Source organism: Tenrec ecaudatus, chromosome 1, assembly GCF_050624435.1.
Source record: "Tenrec ecaudatus isolate mTenEca1 chromosome 1, mTenEca1.hap1, whole genome shotgun sequence".
NCBI classification, from domain to species: Eukaryota; Metazoa; Chordata; class Mammalia; order Afrosoricida; family Tenrecidae; genus Tenrec; species Tenrec ecaudatus.
This window is the reverse complement of record NC_134530.1, coordinates 34,222,933-34,238,489: the sequence shown is the minus strand read 5'-3', so window position 1 is coordinate 34,238,489 and position 15,557 is coordinate 34,222,933. Positions and strand designations below refer to the sequence as shown.

General features: G+C 48.7%; 1 protein-coding gene and 2 pseudogenes across 4 annotated transcripts in view; all 3 read right to left on the bottom strand.

Moving 5' to 3' along the window:
• Positions 1–4,708: 4,708 nt before the first annotated feature.
• On the bottom strand, positions 4,709–6,356 carry LOC142458473 (tyrosine-protein phosphatase non-receptor type 11 pseudogene; annotated as a pseudogene).
• An 893-nt stretch (positions 6,357–7,249) lies between these two features.
• LOC142458376 (protein kish-A pseudogene) lies at positions 7,250–11,157 on the bottom strand (annotated as a pseudogene).
• UBE4B (ubiquitination factor E4B) overlaps positions 10,586–15,557 on the bottom strand; it is a 132,569-nt gene continuing 127,597 nt past the window's right edge. For all 4 annotated transcript variants that reach the window (XM_075550778.1, XM_075550766.1, XM_075550768.1 and 1 more), the window contains 3 exons: positions 12,997–13,171; positions 12,272–12,418; positions 10,586–11,948 (listed from right to left, as the gene is read on the bottom strand). In XM_075550778.1, coding sequence (XP_075406893.1) covers positions 11,887–11,948; positions 12,272–12,418; positions 12,997–13,171 — 384 coding nt within the window. In that variant the 3' untranslated portion in view covers positions 10,586–11,886. The remainder of the gene's footprint in view (positions 11,949–12,271; positions 12,419–12,996; positions 13,172–15,557) is intronic.

Genomic DNA, 15,557 nt, shown 5'->3' with positions numbered 1-15,557 from the left:
TCATTCCAAAGAAAGGGGGTCCAACAGAATGCTCATCTTACAGCACAATTTCATTTATATCACATGCAAGTAAAATGTGCCAAAGATCATCCAACAGTTGACAGAAGCCAGATTCAGAAGAGGACGTGGAACAAGGGATATCATTGCTGATGTCAGATGGAGCTTGGCAGAAAATACCACAAAGATGTTTATTTGTGTTTGATGGGCTCTGCCACGGCATTTGGTTGCGTGGATCATAACCAACTATGGAGAGCCTGGAGAAGAATGGGAATTCCAGAACACTTCCTTGTGCTCATGGGGAACTGTACATGGATCAAGGAGCAGTTGTGCAAACAGAACAAGGGAATGCTGCCTGGTTTAAAATCAGGAGAGGTGTGCGTCAGGGTTGTATCCTCTCCCCGTACTTGTTCACTCTGTATTCTGAGCACATCATCAGAGAAGATGGAGTAGATGAAGACGAAAGTGGCATCAGGACAGGAGGACAGCTTACTAATCACCTGCGATATGCAGATGACACACCTTGCTGAAGGTGGGGAGGACTTGAAGTGCTTGCTGAAGATTAAGACTAGCAGTGTGGATTACAATGCAATCTAAACAAAGGGAAATCTTCACAACCGGACCAATAGGTATCATCATGATACATGGAAAAAAGATTGAAGTTGTGAAGGATTCATCTTGGTTGGATCCACAATTAAGCTCATGGGAGCAGCAGTCAAGAGATCCAAGGATGCATTGGCTACATCTGCTCCACGAGACCTCTTGACAGTGTTGCAAAGCAAGGATGTTACTTTGAGTACTAAGTCATGCCTGAATCAAGACGGTATTTTCAATGGCCTCACATACATGTGGAAGTTGGACACTGAATCAGGGCAGATGTGAGACAATGTGACTTCCAAGCCTACGTTGTAAAAGGCATCTGTCTTATCTTCTCAGAACCTCCAAAACCATGAGAGGTAAAGGACGGCTACTGTTTGTGTGTGTGTGTGTGTGTTGTTGTTGTTTAGATTTAAAGTGCTCTATTTAAAATAGAAAACAAAAATACAGATTGCATTTTGGGGCAATTAAAATTCTTTCATTTTGTGAAAGATCAAACTAAAAAGAACACAAAACACATGTAGGCTCATTCTATAATTGTTCTGCTTTGTTCTTTTTTATTCTAAAAAGAGTCTTTTTTCAGAGACAGACAGTGAGCTGGTCAAACATATAAGGTTTTTTTTTTATGGTTTCAAATTTTACTTCTCAAAAGAGATAGTCAACCACATAATAACCTGAACCTTCCGAACCCAAATTCATTCTTCATATAAACGTTCTGGTATCTTTTCCTCATTGTTTTAGGGGGCGAGTGAAAATCCATATCTGTTTGTGTGTTGAGGTTTCGGCGGGTCTTCTCATCTGAAACTTTTCTGCTGCGGCATCAGGCCCACGTTTCCTTTCTTTTTAATACTTTTATTGGGGGCTCTTACATCTCTTATCACAATCCATACATTCCTCCAATGTGTCAAGCACATTTGCACATACGCCGCCGTCATCATTTTCAAAGCATTCTCTTCCCACTTGAGCCCCTGATATCAACTCCCTATTTCTTCCCCCTCCCTCCCCCAGCTGCCCTCCCTCACAAACCCTTGATAAGTTATAGATTATTTTTTCCATATCTTACATCATCCTCTGTCGCCCCTCACCCACTTTCTGTTATTAGAGCCCCTGGAAGGGGATTCTAAGTTGATCCGTGTGATCAATTCCCCCTTTCTTCCCCCACCTCCCCTAATCCTCCTGGAATCTCTACTCTCCTTGTTGCCTCTGAAGGGTTTGTCTGTCATGGATTCCCTGTGTGGCGGGCTCTTATCTGTAGCAGTGTGCATGCTCTGGTCTAAGATAGAATTGAGGTCATGATAGTGGGTGAAGGAAGCACCAAAGAGCTAGAGGAAACTTGTGTGTTTCATTGGTGCTCTACTGCACCCTGACTGGCTCATCTCTTCCCTGTGACCCCTCTATGAGGGGATGTCCAGTTGTCTACAGATGGGCATTGGGTCGCCACTCCATGTCCCCCCACCCCCCATTCGCATTGGGTATGATTTTGTTCTGGGTCTTAGATACCTGATCCCATCGATACCTCATGATCACACAGGTTGGTGTGCTTCTTCCATATGGGCTTTGTTGTTTCTGAGCTAGAAGGCCACTTGTTTATCTGCAAGCCTTTAAGACCCTAGATGCTATATCTTTTGATAGTCAGGCACCATCAGTTTTTTTCACCATATTTCCTTATGCACCCATTTTGTCTCAGCAATCATGTTGGGAAGGTGAGCATCACAGAATGCTGGATTGTTAGAACAAAGTGTTCTTGTGTTAAGGGAGTACTTGAGTTGAAGCCCAATGTCCATCAGCAACCTTAATTCTTAACGTCTAGATATGAGTCCATAGTTCTATTCCCCTCTCAGTATATATTTACATATGTACATGCCTGTATTTAGGCCTCTGTAAATGCCCTTTGCCTCCTGGTTCTTTGCTCTATTTCCTTTTTACTTCCCTCTTGTTCCACTATCATGTTTGGCCTTCATTCGGGTTTAGTAATTCCGCTGCTCCATTGCCCTTGATTGAGCCCCACCAGGCATCCTACGACCTTCCTTCCATTGATTTTAGTTCACTTGTTGTTCCCTGGTCCCTGGGTTGGTTCCCACCCCCCATTCTTTTCTCCCACCTCCCCTTCTTCCGTATCCCCCTGGAACCACTGGTCCTGTTTTTTTCATCTCCAAATTATTTTCCTGCCTATCTTATTTAGATAGACATGCAGATACATTAATAAGTGAGGAAAAAAACTAGGCAAAGTCAAGTGAAACAACAAAGGAAGTCAAAACCATCAAAACAACAAGAACAGCAGAAAGCAAGAACAAAATAACAATAACAAAAAGAAAGTCATTGACAAAAATGGAAAAGCCTATAAAGAGTTCCTGGTCTGTTTCTTGGCTTTTACAAGTGTTTTCCAGTTGAGTCTGATGGGGTGCCACACTCTGTCTCCCAAGTCTATTTTTGGTATTCCCAGGGGTTTCATCACTCTGCTCCCCCTGCTGCTCTGCAGTGCCTCACCCCAGCGTGATGGGGCCAGACCGTGCACTATTCCCACACTGTGTCTCCAGTGCTGCCCCCGCAGCGCCATGGTTCAGCGAGGGATGCCATGTCCTGTGGTGGGGCCGGTCCTACCGGTCCACTCGGGGCATTGTTTGCTCCGAGCAGGAACATTGTCCTTGGGGTTTGGTGGGCCAGGATGTCCTCTCCTCCCTTCCATCCCTTTGCGTTTTCCTGTGTGTTCTAATCTGATGCACCCCTCTCCCCAAGATGTAGCCCCAGTGCTGTCCTCTGAAGTGCATTCTTCTGAGGGCAGGCTGGACTGTCCACATAGTCGGGATTGGGGCCAGCCCCGCAGCCCTCTCTATTGGTTCCCTGGTACATGCTGGTATGTTGTATTCCTGTCTTGGCACATCGGGTTGAAGCCTGGTCTCTCTCTCCTGTGGAAATATAAACAATACCCTCCCCTTGGGTGGATTAGTGCCCTGCTCCCCATGTCTTTTTTTTTATCTCTTTCTTTCCCCCTCTTATTTGGTTGGCTGCCGTATGTATGCCTGGATTGGGTTTGGCCTCTGCCATAGTTACTGGACCTCACCCCAGGGATGTATGTATATAGTAGCTTTTCCCTTATCCCCCCTCCCTTTTTTTTTTAAGTTTACCTCAGTGGACTCATGTTGTCCTTGTCCTTTGTGCTTGACTTACTGCATGATTTCCTCCAGTTCTTCCCATGCGGCGATATGCTTCATCCGTTCATCACTGCATTTTAGCGATGCATAGTACTCCATTGTATGTATGTACCACCGTTTTTTAATCCAATCATCAGTTGATGGAAATTTGGGTTGTTTCCAGCTCCTTGCAATTATGAACTGTCGTGATGAACATTGGAGCACAGATGTCTGGTCTTGGTTTGTTTCTTGCCTCTTCTGGGTATATGCCCAGTAGGGGGATTGCTGGGTCATATGGAAACTCTATTTCCATCTGTTTGAGAAATCGCCAGATCGATTTCCATAGTGGCTGTACATACTTACAGTCCCACCAGCAGTGGATGAGAGTTTCTGTCTCCCCACAGCCCCTCCAACACCTGTTGCTTTCTGATTTTTTGAATTGGGCTATCTCTGAGGGTGTTAGGTGGTACCTCATTGTTGCTTTAATTTGCATTTCTCTTAAGCCTAGTGATGGGGAACATTTGCTCATGTGTTTATTGCAGGCTGTGTTAGTCTGGGTACTTTAGAGAAACATATCCACAGGAACTCATATGGCTAAGAGAGAGTTTTATATAAAGGCTAAGTGCACATCAAGGAAACATCCCAACCCAGTGCCACCCAAGCCCACAAGTCCAACATTAACCCATATGTCCATATCCACAAAGTCCTCCTCCACCTCACAAAACACACACTATGATGCCGACTGCAGGAGGAAAGCCACATCAGTGAATGTGGCAGGGATCTCTACACGGCTGCTCCAGCTCCCAGGGCTGCATCGGAGTAGGTCCATGTGGCTTCTCCTCAGGGATGTCTTGCAGGGAGTGAGCCTTGCCAGCTGAAGCAGGAACTGGCTAAGGCAGCTGCACCCTGGTCTAACCATCACAAAGCAAGAGACCCGCGAACTAGAAAAGGCGAGACTCATGAGCCATTTCTCCCTCTGCCCTTCAATTAACCCCATCAGTGTTTATTGGCCAGGTTGGCACAGTAAACACCGCACAGACTCTAGTATTATCTTCTCTCACTCCTGTATAGGATGGTAGTGGGGTACAAGGCAGGCGCGGACTCTGATCGCCCTGGTCTGGTCCGCTAGGGAGTACTTAATATTGGTAAACTGGTGTCCTCTCCTCTTGCTTGTCTGCTCTTCTTCGATGCTGTGCTGTACTGATGGGATATAACCCTAGATGGCCGTATTAGATGAACCGGGATTGTGCTTCTGTCTGGACCATCCCTGACCTCTGGGACCAACCATGTGGATAGTTTGGGGCACACCGATGTCAGTGGACACCTTTCTCTCCGAGGATGCCCATGAGGCTGTCGATCACAATGAAGGTCCCTGTCCGGCTGCGTCCATGATGCCCTCCCGTTGTGCTGGCCCTTCTTCAAGAAAGCCAGAGGGCCTCAGGGTGCTCTGGGCATGCCGTGGTCTGGCCAGGCCATTCTCTCTGTACTCCCCTGGAGTAGACCTTGTCCGACCTTCGGCAGTTTAAGTTCTCTTAACGTGTAGTCGTGAGCGGCACTTCCTTGACCTTCCTAACACGCATGACGCTGTGTTCTTTGAGAGCAATACTCATCGGGCCAGTTCTTGATACATTTGCTCTTTTCCCCTCCCCCCTTCTTTCGTTGTCATGAAGATGACACCAGAGTTCGCCTGAAACACCATCCACCAGAAGTCGTGCCCCGCGTTTTGGAGGCAGCCTTGGGTGGCGATGTCACTCTTCTTGGACGTTGCCTTGTTGCACGGGGTGTGCAATTCAGGCGTGATGTCATCGTGGAGGACGGCCCTGGTGTGATCAAACGGCAGCACGGTTTTGTCTGGGTCCTTGTTTTGACCCTCTGGTCTCTGGCTGAAGAGAAGGTGCACTCCCGTTCTTCGAACGTTGCAAATGCTTCCCCAAAGCCCTGCTTGCCTTTCTCTGTGCTCTCGGCTAGTTTCCTGCGCTCGCACCTGGCTTTCTGGGAGGCTGCATTGGGCCGAGCGGTGTGGGAGGCTGCGTGGAGCCCAGGGTGGCACCATCGGGTTCTCCTTGGCATCTGCACGAGGTCTGTCTGCAAGTCAAACTCGCCACCAGCGTTCACTTGCGTGTCCTGACGGCGGATCATGACGTGGCGACTTTAGACTGGCTGTCACTGCTCTCCCTTTGTCCTCACCAGTGCAGATGGACAGAACAAAAGCTCCCGGTGGCTCTGGCTCTCACCACAAGAAAGCTCCCATGTGTTCCTTTCTCGGCTTCTCTCCCAGAGAGGTGCCCAGAGACCACCTTCCCGAGGTGGGGTCTGCACAGACCGGAGGCTGTTCGAGCTCAGTAACATCTCCGTTCTCCTCGTTCCAACGCCAGTGATGGTCCAGGTCATGCGCACCAGCTCGGCCATGGTGGCGAACTACCCCCTCCAGACACGTTGTAGGAATCGCCGTGTTTTGCATCGTGATGGGGTGGCTGCTCCATTTCTTCGAAGGCAAAGTGTGAAATCTCCAGGGTTACTCTTACTGATCCTTGCCAAAAAAAAAACCAACCCTGCCATCCACGCCTCTTGTCAGCGGTTTTCTGCCTCCACACCGGTGATATTTGGATGAAACCATCTCCGTGATGTCATGTTCCTCCCGCCCTCCGGCTCCGAGACCGCCTGCTTTTAGCAATGGTTTCGCTGGGCCTGGTCACATCAGGCTGGCTCCAGGGAGGACCGGACAGGGGTCAGAGCCAGCCGGCCATGTGCAGACCCCCTTCCAGGCCTGGGGATCCCAGAGTCTGTGCAGCCGGCTGGCCCCACCCCCAGCCTGGTTCATCAAATTTATACTTGAGACATTTATCTGTACTCACCCAGAAATTTCAGAGACTACTGCTATACCAGTCAGTCTGCACTTGTTTTAAACAAGAGCATTCTCCTAATACTCTGAAGTCACACCTCATGCACGTCCCTCCTTCAGAAATGCAGTCTTTGAAATACCGTAGCCAACACACAGTCATAAACTAGAGTTGGCTAAGAGCAGAGGCACGCTGGTTCACGTTCATCCAAGATGGGGTGGCCGGCAGACCAGCAAGATTAAATATGAATGCAATCATAACCAACACAATGGGAACACACTTTTTCTCCCAATACAAAAGCCAGTCCCCCAAAGTCTCAACACTCTATAAAAGACATATCATTTCTAAATCAGAGCGAAAGGAATTTCATAAAATTGACCAATCTTGTTTTTCACTATTGCCGTAGAGATCGAGATCTCACTAAAAATTAGTATCGAACAGAAGGACACTTGCAGAATGTAATATTGTAGTGACAATTCTGAGGTTGATTGTTATAGACACACGTATTATGAGTACGAAATGGTTACATCTGATTAATATAGAACATTGGTCCAGAGCAGCAGCTGGAAATCCCTCTCCCTCAACGTTCAGAGATGAAAAGATGAACGATTCTTTCCATTATTTTCTGTACGTCCTTTTTCATATAGAAATCTGATGGCGATTGATTTCTGGCTTTTTTCCAAGCTACTGTGTGAACAGGATGCTGAATGCCATCTCTATACAACACAAGGACTCTTCCATTCACCAATCCTGGCACACTTCCCCATTGTACCCAGTAGTGCCGCTTTAGCTCTATCCAGGACGCTGGGTGCCAAGGATAGAATATAAGCACAGGTACAGATAAGCAGCAAGAGTATCGTCAACAGACTCTAAAAAATCGAAAATGGCAGACAGTGAGCCCGGCGAAGCCCCGACGGCTGGTTTTAAGTCACTGTATGTTGTGCCTTAAGTTCCTATGTAATCTTGTGAATTGCTGTTGTCAATTTGATCCCATAGAGTTGGTTTTTTAAAATCATTTTACTGGGGGCTCATTCAGCTCTTGTCACAATCCATACATCCATCCGTCGTGTTAAGCACATTCGTACTTTTGTTGCCATCATTTTCAAAACACTTTCTATTTGAGCCCTTGGTATCAGCTCATTTTCCCCTCCCTCATGAACCCTTGATAATTTATATATTATTTTTTCACGTCTTACACTGACCGATGTCTTCCTTCACCCACTTTCCTGTTCTGTCCCCCAGGGAGGGGGTTACATGTAGATCATTGTGATTGGTTTCCCCTTTCTCCCACCTTTCCCTTGCCCTCCTGGTATTGCTACTCTCATTATTGGTCCTGAGGGGATCATCTGTCCTGGATTCCCTGTGCTTCCAGTTCCTATATGTACCAGTGTACATCCTCTGATCTAACTGAATTTGTAAAGCAGAATTGGGATCATGATAGTGGGGGAGGGGAGGAAGCATTTATGAGCTAGAGAAAAGTTGTATGTTTCATCATTGCTACACTGCACCCTGATTGCCTCCTCTCCTTCCTGCAACCCTTCCATAAGGGGATGTCCAGTTGCCTACAGATGGGCTTTGGGTCCCCACTCCGCACTCCCCTCATTCACGATAGGATTTTTTTGTTCTTTGATCCCATAAAGTTCTTAAAAGAACATAATACTCAAGGAAAATTGTTTTCCTAGTTAAGCCTAAGTATTCAATTTTAAGATGACTTCAGGGGATATTTCTGCTTTAAGGATTGAAAGTTATTTGAGGGCAATAGTTTTAGGGATTCAAAGCCTGGAGTCCATGAACATTTGGATGGTTCTACATTTCTCCCTTTTGATCAGGAGCCTTCTATGGCATCTTTGATCAATATGCTCCTTATTCATAATCAACCACCATTCAGTTGTTTGGGTTTCTTGGCAAAGGTGGTGGTTGTTCATGGAGGTAATTAGCTATATCCCATACCCTCCTCCTATTCCCGCCCCCCCCCCATTGTTCTTTGTGAAGAGAGGCCAGTTGCTGACGTTATAGGCAGAGAGCATGAGAGTCACAAGAACATCAAGGGCGACCCTGGGGGTTGGCATGATGTAACTGGCAAGGGCGGAATTGCCAAGTGCTGAGAATGGATTAACTAAGAGGAGCTGGTTTGAGGTAAAGTAATAGGAACTCAGGTTTTAAGTTTCAGATCTTAAATCTGAGGTCCTTTTAGATTTCTGAGGCCCAGAGTGTCTGCAGTGCAGAGTACAGCCCTAGAGGGAAGGTAGAAGTTTGGGAGTTAACAGTGAATGCCTGGTAATTAGGCAATGAGACTGAAGTTGTTTAGAATGAGAATTAGGTCTACAGCTGTGGGCTACTGACCCCCAAGTCTAAACCCCCTTTAGACTGCTATGCTGCTTCTCTGAATCTCTTTAAGCGTTTGGAACAACTGGACAGATAGGATTAGTCACATTCAACACCAATGGTGATGGGTCACTCTCTGAAGCTCAGGTGACAGGTTCATATTAACAAGCCCAAAGTTCAGGGTCAAGGTATTGATCCTGCTCTGTGCCTGTCTCATCTCTGTAAGTCAATGAGGGCAGAGATTTTCATGAGGTGGGTTAGATGATTATGCGGAAGAGCGGTTTGCACATAGAACACATTCATGAAGTTCAAGTTGCTATGATCTGCCCATCAAGGATGGGTTTCTTTAACCTAACACTAGCAGATGCAAATATTATCAATTGTGGATATTTCCTTCCATCAAACATTTACTGCCAGATGGGATCTGTCACCCAACACCCCAAGAACAGTCAACTTGACTATTTTATGTCCCACATTACAAAATGTGGACCAAATATGTGCCTCAGCTATTGGTCTAGAAGACAGTCTACCAACTCCTGTATTTCTGAAGAATCGACTCTTGGGAAAACCCACACAACAGTGAGTCACAAGATGATTAAGAAGTTATTTTAATCCCGTTTCACTCAATGACCGTTTCTCTTCTGAGTCACTTGCATTATTAGCTCACCTCTCTTTGTGTCAGGCCTACTTTAAAAAGGGCTTTACAATTTGATTGTTGATAAGAGAAGGAGGCAATCACAAATTCCTAGAGGAGCAGCCCTGAGCCTTTAAAGATCCAGTCCTAGCAGGTAGCTGCAGTCCAAGCCCTCCCTGGCTGAAGGTCCTTGAAGCCTTTGAAACTGGAATATTCAAAAGAAGCACCGAGAAGGCGATATAAAAGAAACACACCGTCATGTTCACGGGGACAGCTGTCACAGTATTTCATAGAAGCGGTGCCACGGAAGATTATAGATTTTGGAAGCAAAGGAGGAAAACCACACACACACACACACACATTCATGAGACCAACAAAATTAAGTACAAAAGCCAATAAACAAGTATCATTATGTGTGGATTTAATAATTAGAGATACATCGAGCATACTATAGATGTGTGCTCTTGCTAACTGCCAGAGTTGACTTGACTCACGGTGGCCTCTGGGTGACGTAGAAGTGCTCGATGGGGTTTTCAACCCATGACCTTGCAGTTGCTGATCCCCAGGCGTGCTCTCCAGGGGCCTCTGGGAGGCTGGTTTGAAGGGCACTGTTTCAGCTGGGAGTCAAGCACTTAATTGTTTGTGCCACTCAGCAACTCCATGTGGCATCAAGCAAATGCCATATAAGCAAATACTTCTATTATGCCATCATTGCAGGAGTTGGTGGCATGCCTAAGAGATTATGACCTGGGGCGCACAGGAGTGAGAATTTCGTAGGTCTGGGAGAAGGGTGTGGGGACAGGGTAGCGACTTGAACAGGGCAGGGGGCTGAATATGATCGACTTCGAGCTGCTCCAGCCAACCAGCAGTGACAATGAGAACCAACTGCAGCGTGTGACGCAATTAAGAACATGCTCCTGTTCCAGAGAGCAACTCCTGACTCCAGGTAAGAGAAACGGAGCCACGTGGAGGCCCACCTGGCCTGTGTTCCTGGCCCCATCCTCCCCGCCCCTCTGTCTTTGCCCAAGAAAAGAAGAGACTCACAGAAGCTTCCTTCTGAATGTGTATCACCATTTATTGTCATTTGAGTTAGGAATTGAACAGAGGACATTGTCTGTTGAGGAGGGGGGCAAAAAGGAAAAGAAAAAGAAAGTATGTTTTTTGTAGACTTAATTTAAAACACTTTATGGTTTCAAATCCTTTTTTACCCCACGGGGAATCCAAGAATTCAAGTATGTTATGTAGGGAGCAGTAATACAAAAAGGTGTGTGTGTGTGTGTGTGTGTGTGCATGTGTTTAAATAAGCAGATGTACTTCCACATTTCTTGCACACTTTTTTGCTTTGGTAAGGCCAAGCCCCAAAGGACACATCATACAAATGACCCTGCCTTGAACTCACAGACTCAAGAGTAGAGGAACTGATTTACCCTTGGGGGACAACTGTAAAGGCTTAGAACTGTCGTGTAGTATTTTTAAAAACCAGCCCTATCCCCACCCACCCCCCCAAAAACCCAAACCAACCAACCAGCCAACGGTCAGGTAAGTCCCGACGTCCTTCCACACCTCCGTGGCATACCTGCTTCTCAGCGTCCCAACAGAGCGTCCCGTGGACTGGAGAAGCGGCTGGAGCCATTTTATTTGGTTCAGAATAAAAAAATTTAGGAGGGGCATTGCAAAAGAAAAACAAAAAAGAAAAACTGAAGTTCAAATTCTGAAAATAGCTTGCCTTTTTTATTAATCATGTCATCTAACACCAATTAAAAAAACCAAGTAGGTGACTATGATATAAAAATACGGCCCCAGGGCTAACACTGCGCTGCAGCCACAGTCACCGCACAGCATCTGTGTCTGGAGGCCCGAGGAGGGAGGCGATGTCTCTGCTTCTCTTTAAAAAAATCCACAGCAGTGCAAGTCGGGGAAGTCGGAGGGAGGGGGCGGGGGAGAGGATGTAGCAGCAAAATGTCCAAGGTTCTCTAATCACAATCAAATCAACGGATATGGGGCTGGGAAACAAGAACAACAGATGACGCAGACGCTGCGCAGCCCCCTTGGCACTGCTTCCAGGCTGCAGCTGCAAAAGCCCCGACCGGGAAGGACGCACTTCTATTGCCTAAGCAACCATGGCGTGTGTCCCTCGAGCTTTTGACCGTGTTTGTCACTTAAATATATGTACAGGAATTGGGCTCCTCTTCCGTCACGTCCTCGTAGACCCTAGCGTTTGGTCACTCGGGGTGGGCTCGTGGGGCGTGTGGCCACATGGGGCCTCCGACGTGGTTACAGCATTTCCACCACCAACGCTGCCTCCTTGGTTGGCCTCACTGGGCTCGGCTGCTTCCAGCAGGGGTTGGGCACGGGGGGCGGCTTAATGGTCACTGTTCTGTTTCTCTCTCATCCAGGTCTGAATCTGCTCTTTCAGTTCTGGCACTGCGGGGCGAGAGGGGAGAGAGAGGCAGAGAGGAGGATTAAGGCCTCACCCGGGAGGGCGCTGTGTGAGAGAAGATGCTAGAAGTTCTTTCTTTAAGAATGCAGAGACATGGCTACTCAGCCCCCCACGTTAAGCTGAGAGTTGCAGAAGGCAAGGCATGGGGACACATATGTTTTAAAATGGTGCCCATCTTTTTCATACACAGTGCCACTGACTAGATAGGTTCAGGGTTTGATAGTTTCCTCCTCTGGTGCACGCTTCTTGCTTAACCTCTTGGCCCTGGTGTCCGCGCCCCCCCCCTCCACCAGTGGGTACCCCCTACCTGGCTCCAGCATGCTCTCTGTCAGTGTCTGTCGGTTGAAGGGGTCGGTGGGGGAGTTCAGCAAGTGCCGCAGGATGATGGAGCGGTCCATGACGGTGCCCGACGGGAGTCGCACGGGGTCGGTCATCAGGGTGTCCATCAGAGGGTCTGTCGGGACAGGGGTTCTTGGTAAGCCCGAGTCTGATCGAATGCTTGAGCAAATCCAGACAATACACCCGCAGGACAGCCCCCGACGTTGGGTGAAGGCCAGGAGAGTCGCCTTTGCCAGTGGGGCACACACAGCCCCCGGCTCTGAGCTCTGCCTCACTCAGAAAGCAAGGCTGCCCTCAGCATCTTCAGGGCGGCTGTCGGACTGGATTTCTGGTGAAGGACTTTCTTTTCATTTACAGTATGAATGAAAACTGGGGAACTGTCATTTTAGATCACGTGTTTTAGAAAGCATCTCTCTCTCTCTCTCTCTCTCTCTCTCTCTCTCTCTCTCTCTCTCTCCTCTCATCAATTCAACTCAGGGGTTTCCAAAGCTGTGAATGAATCTTTATAGGATCAGATGCCTCATCTTTTCCCCTCGGAGCAGGAGGTGGGTTTGAACTCTCGGCCTTTTGGTTAACAGGTGAACACGTTGCCACCAGGGCTATCAGAAAGCAAGCACGACAAAGCGTGAACAGGCTGAAAGCACACACGACCCCCTTCGACGGGCACTCTGCGCCAGAGAACTGAGCACTTGCCTCGGAACTCATCGGGGGCGTCGCTGTAGTCGATCTCCGCACGCGCATTCCTGGCGACAATCTCCTCCACTTTCTCGGCCAGAAGCTTAAACTTCTCTATTGCGATCGTGGACTTGATCCCGGCCTTGCGCATCTTTGAGATCACTTCTTCGAACAGCTCCTTGCTGTAGGATCTCTGCAACGAGGAAAGGCAATGTCAGCGCAAAAACACAAGCTGCCGAAAACGTTTCCTTCGTTCCCGAGAGTCCCAAACAGCACAAAGGCTGAGAAAACGAGGCGAACACAAGCCCGAGCGGATGGACCGGCTATGACTTCTGGGGTGGAGGCAAATGAGGTGAGGGGACGTTTTAGCGGCAGCCTGGCGTTTCTAGTCAGGGTCAGGTGTCAGGGGAGAAGGCACCTCCGCTGCTTGTGGGGCATGGTGTCCTGGCGGTGCCCCAGAGGCTGGGCCTTTCTGCTCTTTGGCATGAACATCCGTAAAGCACCCAGAATCACTCGTACCTGCCTGAGTGTTGCCCCACTCTCTACCAATCCTTATTCAAGCAACTTTTTCTAAGAATCCCCCAGGGCTCCAACATGGCTGCATCTGGACAAAAGTGTGAACAGGCTCGACTCATGTCCACAGGGTGGGCTGTGCTTGAAGGACAAATGCCAACCATACTGCCAGCCAAGCCTGGTCACGGATTCGGCGTCTACCTCCTGCCTGTACTGAGCTTGTGTAATGTCAGCTGGTTGGTTGCTGACTCCCAGGGTCCCGGCGAGACAGAGCAGCCCTGCCCTGTGGCGTTGCCTAGTTCTCATCTCTGTGGGAGCGGACAGCCAGGATACCCACCTGCTAGCCCTGGTGAGCAGGCAAGTGCCTAACCTGCGTCCCCAGGGCCCAACAGCTTGCCGTTCGAGGCAAATCTCTAAGCCCTCTGAGAAAGAGGTGAGACACGACAACCAAAAAAAGGGAAAATAATAGTAAGAATCAAATAATAGTAAGAATCAGCAAGGATGTGGAGCACGCTGCTGGTGGGGGTGCCAACGGGTCAGGGACTGTGGGCAAGCCTGGGCTCCTGAAGACCTTACACACAAACGACCCAGGATGGAGTCATCTGCTTGAGGTGGGCTCAAACCAACTCCCTACATGGCACTGGCACCAGACAGATCTGCTGCCCAAGACCTCCTCAGACGGTCAAGAGCAAAGATGTCACTCTGGGGGCTCCGTGGTATTTTCTATTGCCTCATATGTCTTCAAGAGCTGCACAAGGAAAGAGGCCGACCAAAGAGAACGGACGCCTTTGAACGATTGCCTTGGCTGCCAGGAGAAGAACACTCGTGTACTAAATGAGGATGGTGAGGTTCCGTTTCATGTACTCTGCACATATTCTCAGGAGGGACTCGTCCTTGGAGAAGGACATCATGGTTGGTCAACAAAAAAGAGAAAGCCCTCAGCAAGTTGGATATAGACGGTGGCTGCAAGGGCTGGAGCAGAGCGGGCCTGGGGCAGCGCGGGAGCCGGCATGCTCCATTCGGTTGCGCATAGCGTGGCTGCCAGTCAGAACCGACCCAATGGCCCCCGATGAGAAGCCTACGCAGAACAGAATACCCCTCCCACACACGGTTTGAAATTTTAAAAGTCACCGTATGATACAGCAGTTCGACTCCTGTGTAAACACTGAAATCAGAAAATGTGCACCAAACAAGTAATGAAACATTAGTGTTCTCAGCAGCATTGACCATAAAGCAAAATGGCGGACACAACCAAATGTCCATGGACAGACAGATGGACACACACAGGTGGTCCGCCGAGGCAACGGGATCGGAATCCAGCCCTCAAGGGAAATGAAGCTTAATGCACGTTGCAACCAAACAAACCTGCCGAGTGAAGAAGCCAGGTACTACAGGCCGCATGCGACACGCTTCCAGCCCTGTGAAAGGTCCAGCGGGCAGATCCAGACACGGGAAGCAGGCGATTGGCTGCCAGGGCCTGGGTGGGGATGGCGAGTGACTACTTAATGGACCCCAGAACACCTCTGGGGAGATGGAAATGTTTTGGTGCTAGTTGTACAACGTTGTGAACCTTTTCCACGCCACTTTAAAACGGTTGAATTTATGGCTGGGGAATTTCACACAAAAAATTAAGCAGCAACAACAACAAAAAGCCTCAGGCCGGTGGGGCACTGACTGAAACTTCTGCCTCCCTCCCCGGCTCCCACTGCCAGTTCAGAGAGAGAACCATTCACGTAGGAAAGCTGATCCAGTGGGCTTCTTCTCAAGCTCTGATGAATGACGGCTCCGGGCAAGGCTCCTACCACTGTGGTCTGCGTGGAACTGGGCTCGGCCAGTAACAGCAGGGTCAGAGTGGCCGTCGGTGCAGGTCACTGGTCTGATGCAAGGACCTCTCTGCCACCATCCTTCACCTCTGTCCACTGTGGTCAGTCCCGTCCTGACAGGAGGAGAAGCCTCCTTCTTCCCAGGAGAAACTAACACTTTCTTTTTCCCTTGGTTTCCCCAGGAAAACAACCCACCACACCAGACCACAGCCGCGGCCTCCAGAGGAGACCAGAGGCTGCCCC